A 19,849-nucleotide genomic window follows, 5' to 3' on the forward strand; every position below is an offset into this window, starting at 1 on the left:
CTGGCTTTTTTTATGGTGGTTTTGGAGCAGTGGCTTCTTCATTGCTGAGCGGCCTTTCAAGTTATGTCGACATATGGGAACTGTTTAATGTTGATATAGATACTTTTATACCTGTTTCCTCCAGCATCTTCACAAGGTCCTTTGCTGTTGTTCTGGGATTGATTTATAATTTTCTCACCAAAGTATGTTAATCTCTAGGAGACAGAACGCGTCTCCTTCCTGAGCAGTATGACAGCTGCGTGGTCCCATGATGTTTATACTTGCATACTATTGTTTGTACAGATGAACGTTGTGCATTCATGCGTTTGGAAATTGCTCCCAAGGATGAACCCAGACTTGTGGAAGTCTAAAAATTTTATTCGGAGGTCTTGGCTGATTTCTTTTGGTTTTGCCATGATGTCAAGCAAAGAGGCACTGAGTTTGAAGGGAGGCCTTGAAATACATCCACAGGTACACCTCCAAATGACTGAAAATATGTCAATTAGCCTATCAGAAGCTTCTAATGCCATGCCATCATTTTCTGGAATTTGCCAAGCTGTTTAAAGACACAGTCAACTTAGTGCATGCAAACGTCATACCCACTGGAATTGTGATACAGTGAATTATAAGTGAAATAATCTGTCTGTAAACAATTGTTGAAAAAAGCACTTGTGTAATGCACAAAGTAGATATTCCTAACCCACTTGCCAAAACTATAGTTTGTTAACATGAACATTTGTGGAGTGGTTGAAAAACAAGTTTTAATGACTTCAACCTAAGTGTATGTAAACTTCCGACTTCAACTGTATGTACACTGTGTGTGTGTGTGTGTGTGTATATATATATATATATATATATATATATATATATATATATATATATATATATGTATAAACTTAGCAAAAATAGAAACGTCCCTTTTTCAAATGCCTGTCTTTCAAAGATGAATCGTTGTAAAGGGTTTAAACGCTGTTTCCCATGCTTGTTAAGTGAACTATAAACAATTAATGAACATGCACCTGTGTAACGGTCGTTAAGACACTAAGAGCTTACATACTGTAGGCAATTAGGACTGCAGATGTAGCCAGGGCAATAAATTGCAATGTCCGTACTGTGAGATGCCTACAACAGCGCGACAGGGATACAGGACGGACAGCTGATCATCCTCACAGTGACAGACATCGTGTAACATCACCTGCACAGGATCGGTACATCCGAACATCACATCTGAGGGACAGGTGCACGATGGCAACAACAACTGCCCGAGTTACACCAGGAACGTACAATCCCTCCATCAGTGCTCAGACTGTCTGCAATAGGCTGAGAGAGGTTAGACTGAGGGCTTGTTGGCCTGTTGTAAGGCAGGTCCTCACCAGACATCACCGGCAACGACGTCGCCTATGGACACAAACCCACCGTCGCTGGACCAGACAGGACTGGCAAAAAGTGCTCTTCACTGATGAGTCATGGTTTTGTCTTACCAGGGGTGATGGTTGGATTTGAGTTTTTGTCAAAGGAATGGGCGTTACAGAAAGGTCTGTACTCTGGCGCGGGATCGATTTGGAGGTGGAGGGTCCCTCGTGGTCTGGGGCGGTGTGTCACAGCATCATCGGACTAATCTTGTTGTCATTGCAGGAAATGTCGCTTTGCATTACAGTGAAGACATCCTCCTCCCTCATGTGGTACCCTTCCTGCAGGCTCATCCTGACATGACCCTCCGGCATGACACTGCCTCCAGCCATACTGCTCGTTCTGTGCGTGATTTCCTACAAGACAGGAATGTCAGTGTTCTGCCATGGCCAGCGAAGAGCCCAAATCTCAATCCCATCAAGCATGTCTGGGACCTGTTGGATCGGAGGGTGAGGGCTAGGGCCATTCCCCCTAGAAATGTCAGGGAACTTGCAGGTGTTTTGGTGGAAGAGTGCGGTAACATCTCACAGCAAGAAGTGACAAATCTGGTGCAGTCCATGAGGAGGAGATGCACTGCAGTAGTGGCCACACCAGATACTGACTGGTACTTTATTTTGACCCCCCCTTTTGTGTTTTTTCTGTTTTTATATATGCATATATATATATGGTGTTGTAGCCAGTCCACAAGGTGACAGAGCATTGGAAAGCTATTTGTTTTATGAAGTTGAACATCTGCTTTTTATGACAGAATAAAAACATTTGGTGAAATCAATCTTTTGTTTTACTAAATTACACGAATTGTTGGAATGACAATGTTTTCTGGTTTGTGAATGAGCCATTTATTTCAGTTTTAGGTCTTCTCCGTTGGTATAATGATATATTTTTTTCGTAGACCAGTTGCTACTTTTATATGTTCCATGTCAAAAACACAAGCAAGACAACATTGATAAGAACACTAACTTATTTGTATAATAATGTCCTTGTAGCCTCGTTGTTAGAAACTCGTCTTAGTGTTTCAGTGTGTAATTGACTATTTACCCTAACAAGTTGTCTCCCATCCTGTCAGTATGTACTGTATACATTACATACTTTCTTTAAAAATAAAGTCTTTGATGTTTTAAATATTTTATTTCTATATTCATTTGCCATGCATAGAACGCCGGCGGCCCCGGCGTATCTCCAGGATTTGATTTTATTTATCAGTCAACAGCCTGCGGTTGGCTTTGGAACCAGTTGGTTTTGTCCTGTCATCTCTCAGAGATGCATTTCAGAGTTGCTCTCCGAGGTTGTTTCTGATTCTCGGAATCACATAATGTTTTATTGATATTTTCATATATCTGGAACACCAACATTTAGAGTCTATCTTCAAATCCCATTTATCAGACTTGCTTAGTTTCCGGTTGATATCCTCTTTACAGCAAAACTGCTCAACTGACATTGGATGACTTTGCAAAAGTTGTATCTTCACAAAAGTCTTTGCAAAACTCTTAGCAATAGTCTTGAACTTCACAACATTTCCCGAAGGCCCTATAGGATGGACTTTTCCTGATATGCTCATGCCATGAGTGATAATACCATTCAAGCTCTGCTCCACTATTCTCACTGCATCATTCAATATTGTTTCAGAAGTTTTTCAGATACTATTAGAAACATCATTGATGATGCCTTACTGCGGGTCAGGTCTCCATGGATTGGTTTAAGACACTGAGATATGCTGATGCAGACCCATCGTCTGCTGGAGCCCCTGTGTATTACTGGGCCAGAGCCAGCAGGGGATCAAGGTATGTGTGGTCGGGGGGGGGTGAGCATGAGTCAGCCTGATCGGTGTATTCGCTGTGTGTCTGGTGTTGTCTGTCTCTGCGTCTCCCAAATGTAGTGGACCCACTGGCAGGTGATCACACACAGGGTTAAGGTATCTAAAAGGAGAGGAAGCAAGTTACTTCTGAGTGGTAAACAACACACGCACACACCATTCTTGTTGGTAGTCAAGGAGGGGTCACTTTGAACTAGGTTTGACTGCATATACACGAGACATAATTTGAATTCTGAGGTGTGCAAGGTGTTTTGATGCTGAAGGAGTTTAAATGTGTGTGAGTGAGTTTAAAGCAACATACAGTGGCTTGCGAAAGTATTCACCCCCTTGGCATTTCTCCTATTTTGTTGCCTTACAACCTGGAATTAAAATCTATTTTTGGGGAGTTTGTATCATTTGATTTAAACAACATGCCTACCACTTTGAAGATGCAAAATATTTTTTTTATTGTGGAACAAACCAGAAATAAGAAAAAAAAAACGGAAAACTTGAGCCTGCATAACTATTTACCCCCCAAAGTCAATACTTTGTAGAGCCACCTCTTGCAGCAATTACAGCTGCAAGTCTCTTGGGGTATGTCTCTATAAGCTTGGCACATCTATCCACTGGGATTTTTGCCCATTCTTCAAGGCAAAACTGCTCCAGGTCCTTCAAGTTGGATGGGTTCCACTGGTGTACAGCAATCTTTAAGTCATACCACATATTCTCAGTTGGATTGAGGTCTGGGATTTGACTAGGACATATCAACACATTAAAATGTTTCCACTTAAACCACTCAAGTGTTGCTTTTGCAGTATGCTTGGGTCATTATCCTGCTGGAAGGTGAACCTCTGCCCCAGTCTTAAATCTCTGGAAGACTGAAGCAGGTTTCCCTCAAGAATTTCCCAGTATTTAGTGCCGTCCATCATTCCTTCAATTCTGACCAGTTTCCCAGTTCCTGCCGATGAAAAACATCCCCACAAAGATGGTGTTCTCGGAGTGATGGGAGGTGTTGGGTTTGCGCCAGGCATAAAGTTTTCCTTGATGGCCAAAAAGCTCAATTATTGTCTCATCTGACCAGAGTACCTTCTTCCATATGTTTGGGGAGTCTCCCACATGCCTTTTGTACAAACACTAAACTTGTTTGCTTATTCTTTTCTTTATGCAATGGATTTTTTCAGGCCACTCTTCCATCAAGACCAGCTCTGTGGAGTGTACAGCTTAAAGTGGTCCTATGGACAGATACGCCAATCTCTGCTGTGGAGCTTTGCAGCTCCTTCAGGGTTATCTTTGGTCTCTTTGTTGCCTCTCTGATTAATGCCCTCCTTGCCTGGTCCGTGAGTTTTGGTGGGCGACACTCTCTTGGCAGGTTTGTTGTTTTAATTTTTTAATAATGGATTTAATGTTGCTCCATGGGATGTTCAAAGTTTCGGATATTTGTTTATAACCCAACCCTGATCTGTACTTCTCCACAACTTTGTCCCTGACCTGTTTGGAGAGCTCCTTAGTCTTCATAGTGCCACTTGCTTGGTGGTGTTGCAGACTCTGGGGCCTTTCAGAACAGGTGTGTATATATATACTCAGATCATGTGACAGATCATGTGACACTTAGATTGCACACATGCTTTATTTAACTAATTAAGTAACTTCTGAAGGTAATTGGTTGCACCAGATCTTATTCAGGGGCTTGATAGCAAAGGGGATGAATACATGAATACCACTTTTCCATTTAAATAAAACTTTTTTTTTTAAACAAGTAATTTTCTTTCATTTCACTTCACCAATTTGGACTATTTTGTTCATGTCTATTACATGAAATCCAAATAAGAATCCATTTAAATTACAGGTTATAATAAAACAAAATATAAAAAACGCCAAGAGGGGGTGAATACTTTTGCAAGGCACTGTGGTATCCTTTTATAATAATAATAATAATAATATATGCCATTTAGCAGACGCTTTTATCCAAAGCGACTTACAGTCATGTGTGCATACATTCTACGTATGGGTGGTCCCGGGGATCGAACCCACTACATTTACATTTACATTTAAGTCATTTAGCAGACGCTCTTATCCAGAGCGACTTACACTACCCTGGCGTTACAAGCGCCATGCTCTACCAACTGAGCTACAGAAGGACTCAAAGGTATCTTTGTAAATCCAAGTTATGAATGAATAAACTATTATAAATAACAATATTTAATATCAAGGGCTGACCCCATTTAGTTGACTGGTCAGTTGTTTGGTCGACCGAGATATATTTTGTCTAGCAGCAGCAAAATATATATATATATAATGTCATAGTGTAGGCCGTGGGGATGGCACAGTCCACCACTCTAAGACGGGCTACTAAAATTGTATATGGTTATATTACATAAGAACAGTGGTGCAACACTAATAAAAATATTATTGTTTTACAACAAATACGTGTTCTCTTGCGTTTGGATAGTGGTCGCTGTCTAAAACACGACAGTGTGCTGTTGAATTGGCACCTTTTCATTCACCATGTTGTCATAGTATGTGCTTAATAGAAAAGTTAACCAGCATATTGGTGTTGAAAACAATGCGGCGGAGTTAGGAGATGGGAAAACAGCCTTAATTGTCTTAAGAAAAGTCAGGAGAGAGGAAACTTAATTAGGTCTATCAATACCCTTGTTGTTAATTGTGGCTGGCTTTATAAATCATCCATATACTGTACATCTATAGAAATAGGACAGATCCTGTTTCAGTATTTGTTTTAAATATACTACTGATTCTGTCAGCACCAAGCCTCACGCAACCACAACATGTCGGATAAAAAAATGCACATAATTCTGCTGTTTTTGACATTTTCTGTGATTTACACTTTTTTTTCAGTAGAACAGCCTCTCTGGTATTATTAAATTGTATTTAGTGTTTTTTACATTGTTCCAAATTGTCCAAAATGTTTTATTTAACATTATAATAAGCCTCCTTTTTCTTGATCTCCTTCTTATTCGTATTATTCTTACTTTGATACAGTAGCCTATATAACTATTGAACTAATCAATCATTTATTTGTTCATGTCATCACACAGCATACGAGTCATTCATGATTTGAAATGCAAACAAGCATTTTAGTTTTATAATAACAAAGCAATCGTTCAATTTCGTTTGTAGTCTTTGCTGTCATAAAGGCTTTTCAAAAACATTACAACAGACTCTCTGGTACGCTTATCATTTATTTAGTGTTGTTTACATTGTTCCAAACAGTTAGAAAAATGATACTGTAATCTAACAACACCTGTTTGGCAGTCAGTGCTAGCTCCCTTGCTTCTTTTTCTTGGTCTGCAGTATTTTCCACAGCTAGTCAAATGTATTCCACATCTGACTTCCCCTTTACCTCCTGAGCAACCAGAGCAACCAGTAAACATTTTCCAGTTTCAAATGTATTTGTCACACATATAACCAATTTATTTATATGATTGGCTATACTGTAGGTCAGACCCTATTGGTCATGTGCATCTGATGCATACATGTCATGTAAAGAGAGCAAGGGTTGAGGGAATGGGGAATGTTTTTCCTAAACAAATGAGGGATTTCAGTAACAGAACTTTTCAGTCAGAAATGGCTGTATTTATGTTGCAGCTTTTTGTTGTTGTAGTGGACTGCACTAATAATATAGTGCTGTCCCCTGTGCAGTTGCCCTTTTGGTTAGTGCCACTCATACACTCTGACTTAGTCTCTTCCAATCCTCTCCAACAAAACAACATCTCCATCTCCGAGCCCATCTCGCTCCACAATGTTAGACTGACTTTACAAGGTATTATAGGGCTGTACTTGCGTTGGAGAGAGTGTGTGTGTGTGTGTGTGTGTGTGGGGTTAATGTGGTAATCTTCTCGGGGCTAGGAACTCCTGCTGTCACCAGTGGGACCTCTTTAATCAACAGACAAGCCCTTTGCTTTGTTTGTTCCCCCTCTCTCGGATGTTTTGGCCTCGATCCAAGGACACATTTCCTCTTAAAATTGACATTTTATTTGAGTGTTCCCTCCTCTACTTGGTGAACTGTTGTTTTGTTTTGTTTTTCCACCCTTCTCTATTGTGATCAGCTTGTTGGTGTAGAATTGTGTGGCAGTGACTTCCTTTCGTTTTTTTTGGTCAACAGAATGCCTGGATTAAGACATTTCTGCTGTGTGCAGTTGTCGTGGTTGGCAGGGTGAAAACTACTGTATAGAGTGGGTTAGATAGTGTAGGTTTGTAGACCGTCATTGATAGATGTACTTTTGTCTCTACTGCAAAGGCACGGAAGAGGAGGAAGAGAAAATAGCAGAGGAAGAAAAACAACACCTCGGGTTGTGTGCATTGTGAAACAGGGAATTATTTCCATCATCACTCGCGGCCTGGCCTCCCTCCCTCCCCCATCCATCCTTCCCTCTCCTCTCCTGGGCTTGAAAAAAACACACCATCCGCTGGGACACAACTCTTTTAGATGTGTGGCGAGCAAGAGATGGAGAAAGAGCATGGCCATGGGGTCCTGGTGGGAAATCACCCGCTGAGCAGCCTCCCTGGGCAGATGAAATGTCCTTATCTGCAGACAACAGGGGCTGCCACTGCTGTCCTTTTAAGCAGGGAAGCTGTGCTGGAGAAAGTCATTGTCCTGGCAGCTATAGCATCTCAACTGATCCGTTCTCCACACTGACCTTTGGGTTCTCTTTGCGTAGCCGCCACAATACACCAAACTTTCTATTACACAAGATGTTTGTTTATGTAAGGGAGTGTGTGTGTGTGTGTGTTTGTTTGCATGTGCGTGAGCCCGTGCGTGCGTGCACACATTCTCATAGCTCTAAACCTCCTCCCCCCAAAGCCTGTCAGTCAACCCCTAATGAGCAGGAAATTAAGGAAGAAAATTATTCCAGCCACTTGGCTTTGATACTGCTTGATGTGCACTAATTGCGTTAGATTGTATTTGTATTATATTTCAAAAGATCAGTGGGGCGCTCTGCTAATTTTCATTAATCACACATAAAGGTGAGGCATTTCAATTTTTGTTATTCCCCCACTTTTTCAGGCATTTATTTAAGGAGCCAGATGTTTATATGACTAAATGTATTATTACGCAACCACTACCGAATGTAGCTATTATTCTTTCGGCTTACATTGTGGCTTCGTACCATTCCTGGTTTAGTTTCCCCTCTGTTCCACTGTGCCTTCAGTTCCTCCTTTGTGTCATAAAGTTAATATTGTATTTGTGTTAAGATATTAGCTCTTGAAAAGTGTCCCTCTCAAACACAAAGTACACAGCGAGTAATTAATTCACCTCTTTCCTGATAATTATTTGGTTTTTGGTGTTAAAAGTGGCACGCGCACACACACATTGTGACCTCGTACTGAATTACAAAGCCAATGCGTTGCACTACTATCATATACACCCATCGGTCCCTAATTATGCCCTTCCAGTACACTTTAGAGACGGACGAGAGGCAGTCAGGCACAGATGAAGATAGAGGCAGGGAGAGAGACAAAGCGAGAGGCAGGCAGAGGGAGAGGGGAGTGAGAGTCAGGGAGAAAGGCAGTCAGAGAGGGCGGGCAGAGAGAGGGAAGGCAGAGAGCGAGGCAGGCAGAATAGAGAGAGCGAAGCAGGCAGAATAGAGAGAGCGAGGCAGGCAGAATAGAGAGGGCGAGGCAGGCAGAATAGAGAGAGAGCGAGGCAGGCAGAATAGAAAGAGCGAGGCAGGCAGAATAGAGAGCGAGAGGCAGGCAGAATAGAAAGTGAGAGGCAGGCAGAATAGAAAGTGAGAGGCAGGCAGAATAGAGAGCGAGAGGCAGGCAGAATAGAGAGCGAGAGGCAGGCAGAATAGAGAGGCAGGCAGAGGCAGGCAGAGAGCGAGAGAGAGGCAGGCAGGCAGAGAGCGAGAGAGAGGCAGGCAGGCAGAGAGCGAGAGAGAGGCAGGCAGGCAGAGAGCGAGAGGCAGAATAGAGAGCAGAGGCAGGCAGAATAGAGCGAGAGGCAGGCAGGTAGAGAGCGAGAGGCAGGCAGGTAGAGAGCGAGAGGCAGGCAGGTAGAGAGCGAGAGGCAGGCAGGTAGAGAGCGAGAGGCAGGCAGGTAGAGAGCGAGAGGCAGGCAGGTAGAGAGCGAGAGGCAGGGTAGAGAGCGAGAGGCAGGCAGGTAGAGAGCGAGAGGCAGGCAGGTAGAGAGCGAGAGGCAGGCAGGTAGAGAGCGAGAGGCAGGCAGGTAGAGAGCGAGAGGCAGGCAGGCAGGTAGAGAGCGAGAGGCAGGCAGGAGAGCGAGAGGCAGGCAGAGAGCGAGAGGCAGGCAGGTAGAGAGAGGCGGCAGGTAGGCAGGGCAGGTAGAGAGCGAGAGGCAGGCAGGTAGAGAGCGAGAGGCAGGCAGGTAGAGAGCGAGAGGCAGGCAGGTAGAGAGCGAGAGGCAGGCAGGTAGAGAGCGAGAGGCAGGCAGGTAGAGAGCGAGAGGCAGGCAGGTAGAGAGCGAGAGGCAGGCAGGTAGTAGAGAGCGAGAGGCAGGCAGGTAGAGAGCGAGAGGCAGGCAGGTAGAGAGCGAGAGGCAGGCAGGTAGAGAGCGAGAGGCAGGCAGGTAGAGAGCGAGAGGCAGGCAGGTAGAGAGCGAGAGGCAGGCAGGTAGAGAGCGAGAGGCAGGCAGGTAGAGAGCGAGAGGCAGGCAGGTAGAGAGCGAGAGGCAGGCAGGTAGAGAGCGAGAGGCAGGCAGGTAGAGAGCGAGAGGCAGGCAGGTAGAGAGCGAGAGGCAGGCAGGTAGAGAGCGAGAGGGAGGCAGGTAGAGAGCGAGAGGGAGGCAGGCAGAGAGCGAGAGAGAGGCAGGCAGAGAGCGAGAGAGAGGCAGGCAGAGAGCGAGAGAGAGGCAGGCAGAGAGCGAGAGAGAGGCAGGCAGAGAGCGAGAGAGAGGCAGGCAGAGAGCGAGAGAGAGGCAGGCAGAGAGCGAGAGAGGCAGGCAGAGGGAGAGGCAGGCAGTGAAAGAGCCAAGGACAGAAGCAGAGATAGATGCAAGGGGAGACCGAGAGGAAGGCAGGCAGTAAAAGAGCCAAGGACAGAGACAGAGAGGCATCTCCTGATGCACAGTTCCAGACCCTATGCCTGGCACGTTGCTTCTCATTGAGTTGACAAAGAGCTTGAATAATGTATCTATCACTCTTGTTGAGTGGGGGGACCGGGCGGTGGTGGAGGCTGCCAGCTTGTTATTGTCTCATTACAGGTGAAGATGACATGTGGCGGTGCAGCCTGCCATGGCCTGCTCTCCCTCTCCATTTGCCCCGGTTTCAGGCACCTCGCCCTGGGTGAGGAGAACAAGAGAGAGGAATAGCAATACTGTAGAGATGGATGGAGGGAGGGAGAGAGAGACCAGCCATGTCCCCTTTATCCCCAAAATGACATTGAATTGCTCCCAAGTATTATTTTCTTTGGCAGGAAATACTGGTATCGATGAATATGGGATTCAATAAAAGCAGGAGATGAGTCTCTCTCATCTGTGGTCAAAGGGTCTGTGTCTGTCCTCTAGAAATCATGTTGTCATGCTTCTCCGCCTCTCCGTCTTTCTCATTTTCTCTCACTCTCTCTTCCTGACTTTCTCTGTATCAACTTCTTTTTTCTCCATCTCAATTCAATTCAAACAGTTATATTGGCATGGAAAACATATGTTTACATTGCCAAAGCAAGTGAAATAGATAGTAAACAAAAGTGAAATAAACAATACAAAATGTACAGTAAACATTACACTCACAAAAGTTCCAAACAAAAAGAGACATTTCAAATGTCATGTTATGGCTCTGTACAGTGTTGCAGCGACGTGCAAATATAGTTAAAGTACAAAAGTGGAAATAAATAAACATAAATCTGGGTTGTATTTACAATGGTGTTTGTTGTGTCTCTCTCCTTTCCCTCTCTCAACCCTTCTTTCCCACCCTCCCTCCCTCTCGGTGGTCTCTTTTTCTCAATTTGCCTATGTTCCCCTGGCCTGAAGGGGATTCTCAATTACTCAGTAGCCTGGTTGGTCTCACTGGATGCCCTCGTGATTGATGTGATGTGGTGGCAGTAATGTTAAAATCATCCCAACAGATTGATTTGGGCCAGGGTCATTAAGCAGCCTATTATGGCCTGTGTCTTTCATTTCCAAGAGGTTAAGGTCAACGGAGAGTGAAACCTGAGTCATAAACCTTCCGTACCAAGTGGTCAGCCTTATGGGAGTTGCTGAGTGGAAAAAATGATATCAAGAAATTTCCGTAAGATGTGATGTAAACACATGTATTGGCAGATATAGTCTCTTCTAAAGACAAACATGGGTTTGACATCACGTAGGTGTCACGCATGCATACTGTACGTACGACGCGAATACTCACCTAATTATTCTCAACTAGAATACACGTCATTATTCTCAATTAGAGTACTTGTCATTATTCTTGACTACAATACATGCATCATAATTATTTGTAGACACACACTTCACATGTTCTATTCAAAAGCATGACTCAGTGGCCTCATAAAAATGGGGAATATGTAAATATGTGCAGTACTAGCCTTTATTCTGATTGGATTTGTATAGAGTGAGTCTGCTTGTTCCAAAGCGCTTGCGGAAAAAAACACGACATAGTCTTTTCAATACACTGAATATAAGTTATCCAGAGAGATTGTATAAGTATTAAACAACAACCCACTGGCACGTTGTGTTACACATGCTTTCTGTGAATCACAAGGTGTGAAACATACAAAGGCTTTTGAGTTTGCTTTGAGCAGAGGTCCAGGTGTATTGGACTTTAGAGGAAGGATAGAGGTTACAGGTAAAGAAGAAGAGAAAAACAACTGTTGTGTTGTAAAATTGAGGGTTGACGACAGATGTGTAGCAAACTTACTGAATGGGAACTTGAGATCAACAAACAAAAAGGACTAAGAAAGACCTTAGCATGGATGAGAAAGAGTGACATAAGTCCTGGGAAGAGGTCCCAGAAAGAGATGATCTTAATAAAGAGGGACACATGGCACTGAAGTAGGAGGTGAGAAAGCTGAGGTGTGACAGAGAGCAGGATACTCCCCCAGAGAAGCCAGCAAAAACAGCCCACCTCAGACCTGGACCACAACCTCAACACCACAATGGGACAGACAGAATCCACAGAATTGAACCCCTTCTGGGAAAATTGGAAAACTCTAGTCAATAAAACAACATGAAGAGTTATCTATCCAAAACGGAGATGTATAGATACACCACTTCTGCCATTTGAGAGACCACGTATTCACCCTGCACACTCTAATTGACAAATTAACAAACCAAAATAAAGGAAAAGTCTTCTCATGCTTAGTTTTCATTTAAAAAAGCTTCAATAGGCATGTGGGTCTGCTATACAAATTGATGTAAAGTGTTGTTGATGGGAAAAACATACAACATTATAAAATCCATGTACACAAACAATAAGTGTGCGGTTAACGGCCTTACATGCCATAAAAATGAACATAAAATTCTACATACCAATTTGGATCTGGCAAAAAAAATTACTTGAATCAGTTATAGAAACCATTGCCCTTTATGGTTGCGAGGTCTGGGGTCTGCTCACCAACAAAATGGGACAAACACCAAATTCTGAAAAAATGTCATCCGTGTACAATGTAAAACACCAAATAATGCATGCAGAAAATAATTAGGTCGATACCCGGCTGATTATCAACATCCAGACGAGTCATTCAATTCTACAACCACCTAAAAGGAAGCGATTTCCAAACCTGCCATAACAAAGCAATCACCTACAGAGAAAGGAACCTGGAGAAGAGCCCCCTAAGCAAGCTGGTCCTGGGGCTCTGTTCACAAACACAAACAGACCCCACAGACCCCCAGGACAGCAACACAATTAAACCCAACCAAGTCATGAGAAATCAAAAATATACTTACTTGACGCATTGGAAAGAATTTACAAAAAAACTGAGCAAATTAGAATGGTATTTGGCCCTAAACAGAGAGTACACCGTGGCAGAATACCTGACCACTGTGACTGACCCAGACTTAAGGAAAGCTTTGACTATGTACATACTCAGTGAGCATAGCCTTGCTATTGAGAAAGGACACCGTAGGCAGACATGGCTCTCAAGAGTTGACAGGCTATGTGCACACTGCCCACAAAATGAGGTGGAAACTGAGCTGCACTTCCTAACCTCCTGCCAAATGTATGACCATATTAGAGACACATCTTTCCCTCAGATTACACAGACTCACAAAGAATTCGAAAACAAATCCAATTTTGATCAACTCCCATATCTATTGGGTGAAATACCACAGTGTGCAATCACTGCAGCAATATTTGTGACCTGTTGCCACAAGAAAAGGGCAACCAGTGAAGAACAAAAACCATTGCAAATACAACCTATATTTATGTTTATTTATTTTCCCTTTTGTATTTTAAGTATCTGCACATCATTACAACACTGTAGATAGACATAATATGAGAGAGAGAGAGAGAATTTAGATTTTACAGGATGAAATAGAAGATTAGAAAGGGCCATGGGAAATCATTTACAGTGTATGTGTTTAAGTGCAGATCATTTGAGCTCTCGTAAAATCTTTACTTTTATTGAAGCAGCTCTGCTCACCTCCCGGTAAGGTTGATAGTGTTTAAGTCAGGTAGAATGTCTGTGGAGGTAGTGATGCAACCAAAACTATTCTCCCAATTAAAAAAACTAATGAATGGACAATATTGGATGTGGGATCTGGATGATCTGGACAATATTATAATATATTATATGCTGTACATGGATTCATAGAAGGAAAACCTTGCAATTATTCATAGCAATGCCACTTTTTTACTTGATTAGATGTTTTTTGGGGGGAAATACTAACCAAACGTATCATTTCACAATAACAAGAATCCCACTCTGAGCTTTTTTCCCCCCTTCTCAACAATGTCATTAGCTTGCTGTCCTTCCCTCATCTTTCACATAGACCAGACTGACTCTTTCTCTTTGACTCTGCCATGCGGAAGACTGTTTACCAGACCAATTTTCCCTCCAGATGAAATAAGTCACTTATTGCACCCAAACTCCCTGTTGGTGCAGCATGCTTGGTGGGAAACGAAATATGTTCTGGAATGAATACATTTAAGATACTTTTTTTTATACTGTTTTTTATACTGTTTCTTCACCCACTTTGTTTCCCTGCTCCTCCATTAATTCAGTTTTACCTGTAACTGGGTTAGGTTAATAACCCATCTCGCGCAAATTCCATGTTTTTGTCCCAACTTTGTTCTCACGTTTATCTGAAAGAACACCCTCAACAATACCACATTGTGTAAGGTAATCTGACAATGTGATTCACAAGAATAGTCATTCAATGTAGTATATATCGTTTTACATTGCAGATTTTTCCACATGATAAATGTGAAAGAATAGTAGAACAGAGAATGGATTGAGAGAACTCACAATGTCTTTGTCTTGACTCGGTTTAGATACTAGTGGGAATGTACGCCATGTTTTCCAGTCGTCTTGGCGGGTAAAACAAATATTGATCTGAATAGATGGGAGAAATGTGACATTTTGGGGTATTGTCTTTAGGCCAGTAATCCATTTTAAATGCAGGCTGTAACACAACAACATGTGGAAAAAGTCAAAGGGTAGTATGAATACTTTTTGAAGGCACTGTATACTCACTACTTGGTCAATTGATTTGATAGAATATTTAATATATGCAAACAGATTCTATGAATTGATAGTACACCTCTCTGTTTTCTTTTATTCTGTAGTAATGTGTTCAAGCTAATCAAAACAACGTTTTTTATGATAAGCTAAACAATACAATGAAATGCCTACTCGCAATAAAGCTCTCCTCGCAAACAATAATATTAAGCTATTTGTATTTACATTAGGCTATAGCCTACAAGTACCTATACCACATAGTCGTATGGCTGTTAGGCTATAGGCCTACTGCAAATTGTTGTTTGTTCCTGAACTGGCCGAATGACAGCGCTATCCTTCCGCACCACAATTTGGATGAGCTTCTTTAACATTATTGTGCGATCCTGGCCGCTGCTCTTTCAGCACCACGAAGGGCTCTCCAATCGCTGAAAAGGACATCTCATCAAGATCCATTGCCTAATAGTCATACTCATCACTTATTATTATTATTATGATGATTATTATTACAAATAGAAGATCGTCACTTCTCACCATGGTGCTCGTTCAGTAAAGTTAGATCAAAGCTGAATAAATGTCTTGCAAGATAAAATCATGATTCATTAGCATTTGACATAACAGAACAAAATATATGTAACATAACATAGACCTAAAACATTACTGTTAAACCAAAAACACCTTTTCATTTCTAATGAGATTTTAGGGTGGCAATTTCTTTGAGAATGTGTGTGGGCATAGACAGACGTTGCAATTGGAGGATGCTTTTCATGCATGTTCTATAACGATACAGTAAGCTATTAAATTGGCTACATCTGTCAGTATAAACTTTGACTTTTCACCCCCAAAAAATAGTCAATTAATAAAACAACAATTTGGTGTGACTTTTTCAGGTAATAGTTCAAGGACTTTTTCAAGATACAATTATCTAATGATCTTAAGCTTCTGGAAACTGCGAGTCCTTGAACTATTACCTGATATTGATCTGAGGAAACAAACCATGTATACACAACCAATAGTTTTTATAACACAGTTGGTCTTAACAGAAAGAGAAGGGAGACTGTTTGTACAGGCCCTGTACTATACTTGATAGACTCAGTGATTTTGTTTCTTAATTATCCCTACACAATTCCGTCACCAGTCCTGGCTATCCCCCTTCCCACATCCATCTTTATTAAAAAATAAATATATTTATTTTGTAACCTTGATTTAAAAACAAGGCATGTCTTATTTACAATGACGGACTACACGGGCCAAACACTCCCCTAACCCGGACGACGTTGGGCCAATTGTGCGCGGCCCTATGGGACTCCCAATCACAGCCGGTTGTGATATAGCCTGGAGACGAACCAGGGTCTGTAATGACGCCTCTAGCACTGAGATGCAGTTCCTTAGGCCTCTGTGCCATTCGGGAGACCCCATCTTTGTCCACAGCCATGTTGTTTTAGATACGAGGCATCGACTCATGGGGTAATTTTCAATAGCTGTACAACAGTGCAGCCCAATCCAACCCCCAGCATTTGGGTAGTGGTATGTTCATGGGAGATGAGACTGTCGGTCTATCTCTGCCAGCAGCAGGTAGGGTCTTTGTGAAGGCATCAGTGTGCAGCATGTTACAAAGCCTCTCTTTTGGAGGTTCTACACTGGAATCCATTTAGAGGAAGCATGGCCGCTTGTGTTCAGCATGTATGTTAGTCGGGAGGGTTGGCAGCTATCCTCATTGAATAGCTCTCTGTGGGATAGACCTCCGTGTCAGTTCAGCTTGGGCTGATTGATGGAAGTCAAAGTGAGAGAATATATCTGGAGCCATTCCCATCCCCATAGAACTCTCTGAATACGGTGGAAGAGTTTTTGGCTCCTCTTCACAGTATCACCCTTGGGAGATTGTAAATGACATGACCTCATTTGCTGTTTAAATTATCGATCAAATCACTGTGATCCAGAAAGAACATTTCTAACTTGTGTTGTTGCAATTCATTTTTTTTATTTTTTTGCTGTATTTGACAGAGGTGCTGGAGCTATTTTGATGTCTGAGTTGGGCAGGGGTAAAGATAGGAAGACACGCAGTATCTAGTACAGGTAATCATTCTCACCTACTGGAGTCCACAGTGTTTTGACATACTACTCCTGATGTGTGCTGTGAGGAGGTGTGATACCTGGGGATCCCATGGCCATGACCCCCTTCCTCCTGTCAGAAGAGATCATCTGGGCTTCAGCTTAATTGCACCTACAATTCCCCCCAACTGAAGGCTCGCAGTTCAAGGCTTTGATTTGTGTTATGCAGTTATCAATATCAGTGGCTAGATCAGGGGTGGGCAAATCTTTATGCTTGAAGGCCACGTCAGGATGTCAAAATTCAATGGAGGGCCACAGAGATTTGAGGGAACAATTTCTTCATTAAAATCAATTTACGGGCCAGAAAAAGGGCAGTTTTTAAAAAACGTTTACGTCCATTATAATTTCGACATACTTTCTATCTAGTTATATATATATATATATATATATATACAGTTGAAGTTGGAAGTTTACATACTTAGGTTGGAGTCATTTAAACTCGTTTTTCAACCACTCCACAAATTTCTTGTTCACAAACTATAGTTTTTCCAAGTCGGTTAGGACATCTACCTTGTGCATGTAGGTTTTCCTGTGTCAGGATTGGCAAGTATTTTGTGGTCACTTTTTAACAGAGTAATATGACTACCGTTTCAGGACTATAATAATGACATTCTTCTGTTGTGCGTTTTCTCTCCAGGGAGGACTGAGGAACAGCAAGCATGAGTGTACATTGTCGTCACAGGAGTATGTCCACGAGCTGCGTTCCGGCATCACTGAGGACAAGCTGCTCATCTGCCTGGAGTCCCTTCGCGTCTCTCTCACCAGTAACCCTGTCAGGTAAGTGTCCTTACTCTCTTGCTTACTTCATCCTCTTGATTCTTTGGTGGAACATAAGGTTTCCGCAGTGCAAAGTGCCCCCAAATAAACCTCCATTCTAGCCAACCTGTTCTTGATGTTCACTAAATTCTCAGTTTGGTTCTCCCCAAAAAATGAATTTGCGTTTTTCCCACTAATTGTGATTGGTCAAAAGAAATCAGATCTTTACCCATCAGATATTTTTCGATGCAGATCTGATAGTGGGTTCTCTGTGTGAATGCAGCCGAAGAAATCAGACCAAATTGGCATCTGCTGGATTCCTTCCATCGCATAAAGGATGTATGTCAGGAGATCTTTTAGGCCCACACAGAATAATGGGCTTGGTTAAACAAGCATAGCCCGTAGCATAGCCCATTAAAATGAGCATAGCCAATGGTGTAGCCCACTAAACGAGCGGAAGCCCATAGTCTGCCATTCCATCAGCACTCTATCCATTAGGCTCTTATAGGACGTCCACTTTTCCACATCAGCCAAGCCAGCCATTCTCTGTATCTGAGACCGTAAATTGCAAGGCGGCCCTCACCCTAAGATCAACCAGTTTGATTTTAATATCTCTCCCATCGCCAAGAGTGGGTTTAGCTGCCCACACCTCCCTATTTAAAAAAATCTGTTTTGATCATAGTAATGCACTACTTTAAAATAATTCCCCGTTTGTCTCAGTTCTTTTCCCGTTTCTAGCAAGCTTTGATTGGCCCTTCACTCAACCATAATTAGGCCATGGCGACTGCATTTGGGGATCCTTTTTCCAACCACAAAGTTCTCATCTTCCGTTCTTGTAGATCTTCAAATGTAATTTGGTCCCAACAGCACAGAGGAATCCTCAATGATAGCAGAACACTCTCAATTATTCACAGAGCCCCACTGTTGGAGAGATTGCTTAATGTGAATCAATGAACAGTGCATATAAAGTGGTCATCAGATGAGTGGCACCTCTTCTTTTATGTCTGACTCCCAGTTCTTGGCGATGACCCGGCAGTGGCCCAGCGGGCCATTTATTTGATCCAGTAGATACGGCGGAGGCGTTATCTTAGCATCCTAATGGCTTGAAAAACGAATAGGCTTTGGTGTGGTCTCACTAGAAAGATCATGCTAACTCACAGAACAACACGATGTGCTCTGCACTCCAAAGCAATTCATAGATTTCTACCCCCCAAAAAATCCCGCCCATCTCGCTCTCTCACTGTGGCTGATTAATTGTGTTGCTAGAAACCAGGGGCCTCATTTATCAATAATGCGTTGAAACTATTCTAAAATACTACTTATAAACAGAATTTGGAATGTTTGTATGCATAGAAAAGTGTTATTTATCAAAAACAACTACAACAAATGTCATATGCACACCTGTAGGTGATAACATTGCTAAATACCGATTGAAATACAAATAGCCAACGCCTCTAATTAACAATATATTGTCAAAATCATCCTTTTAAAGTCTTTGGGGAATATACAACGCCGTACCTTGACCTACAACGGCACAATCAAACATAGCTAAACTTTTCTGAGACGGAAATAGAGGCGCTAGTGTCAGAGATTGAGTACAACCGAAATGTTTCATTTGGCTCACTCAGTTCTGGCTTGACCAGTGAAAATCAAAACATTCAGCAGCATATTTTGCGCATCACATTACCTGTCACCTGCACATTAAGAGTGGAAGCCTTTTCTGTTCACATAGTTGTACTAGTTTTTAGATGGTGCTTTTATGGCCATGTGCGTGCTGTCTATTGCTCCGTTTGTATTTGGGAACTCATTGATGACATCATGGCAAAGAAACTCCTCTTGACTTCAACCTGTTGTGCGATGGTGTACGGAAATTGTTTGTTTTGCTGATGATTGCATCCAAAACATTGGCTCATCTGGGGATGTGAGTGGCTAATCAGCAAACTCCTGTTGCCAAAAACCCAAGGGTGGATAGCACTTGGATGTGCACCGGAATGGCATCTGTTTGCCTTTCTAAAGTCTTAAACGATATCTGATGAGCCAATCTGTACTTTCTGCAAAAAAAGTCCCACTTTCACACGTGCCTCTAATTTTGACAAATTACTGTACTTTATATGGATTATTATTGTAACAAATGTACTGATGTGGTCAAATAATATGATATAGCCTGTCAATTCACAATGGAAATGCTATAAAATTGAATTTAAATTT

General features: G+C 42.3%; 1 protein-coding gene across 1 annotated transcript in view; it reads left to right on the forward strand.

Moving 5' to 3' along the window:
- Positions 1-19,849, forward strand: part of LOC124011136 (protein diaphanous homolog 2-like) — a 610,415-nt gene that overhangs the window by 141,188 nt on the left and 449,378 nt on the right. The window contains 1 exon segment of the mRNA XM_046324198.1: positions 17,523-17,662. Within this exon segment, the coding sequence (XP_046180154.1) occupies positions 17,523-17,662 (140 nt within the window).

The sequence above is a fragment of the Oncorhynchus gorbuscha genome, linkage group LG23 (assembly GCF_021184085.1).
Source record: "Oncorhynchus gorbuscha isolate QuinsamMale2020 ecotype Even-year linkage group LG23, OgorEven_v1.0, whole genome shotgun sequence".
Lineage (NCBI taxonomy): Eukaryota > Metazoa > Chordata > Actinopteri > Salmoniformes > Salmonidae > Oncorhynchus > Oncorhynchus gorbuscha.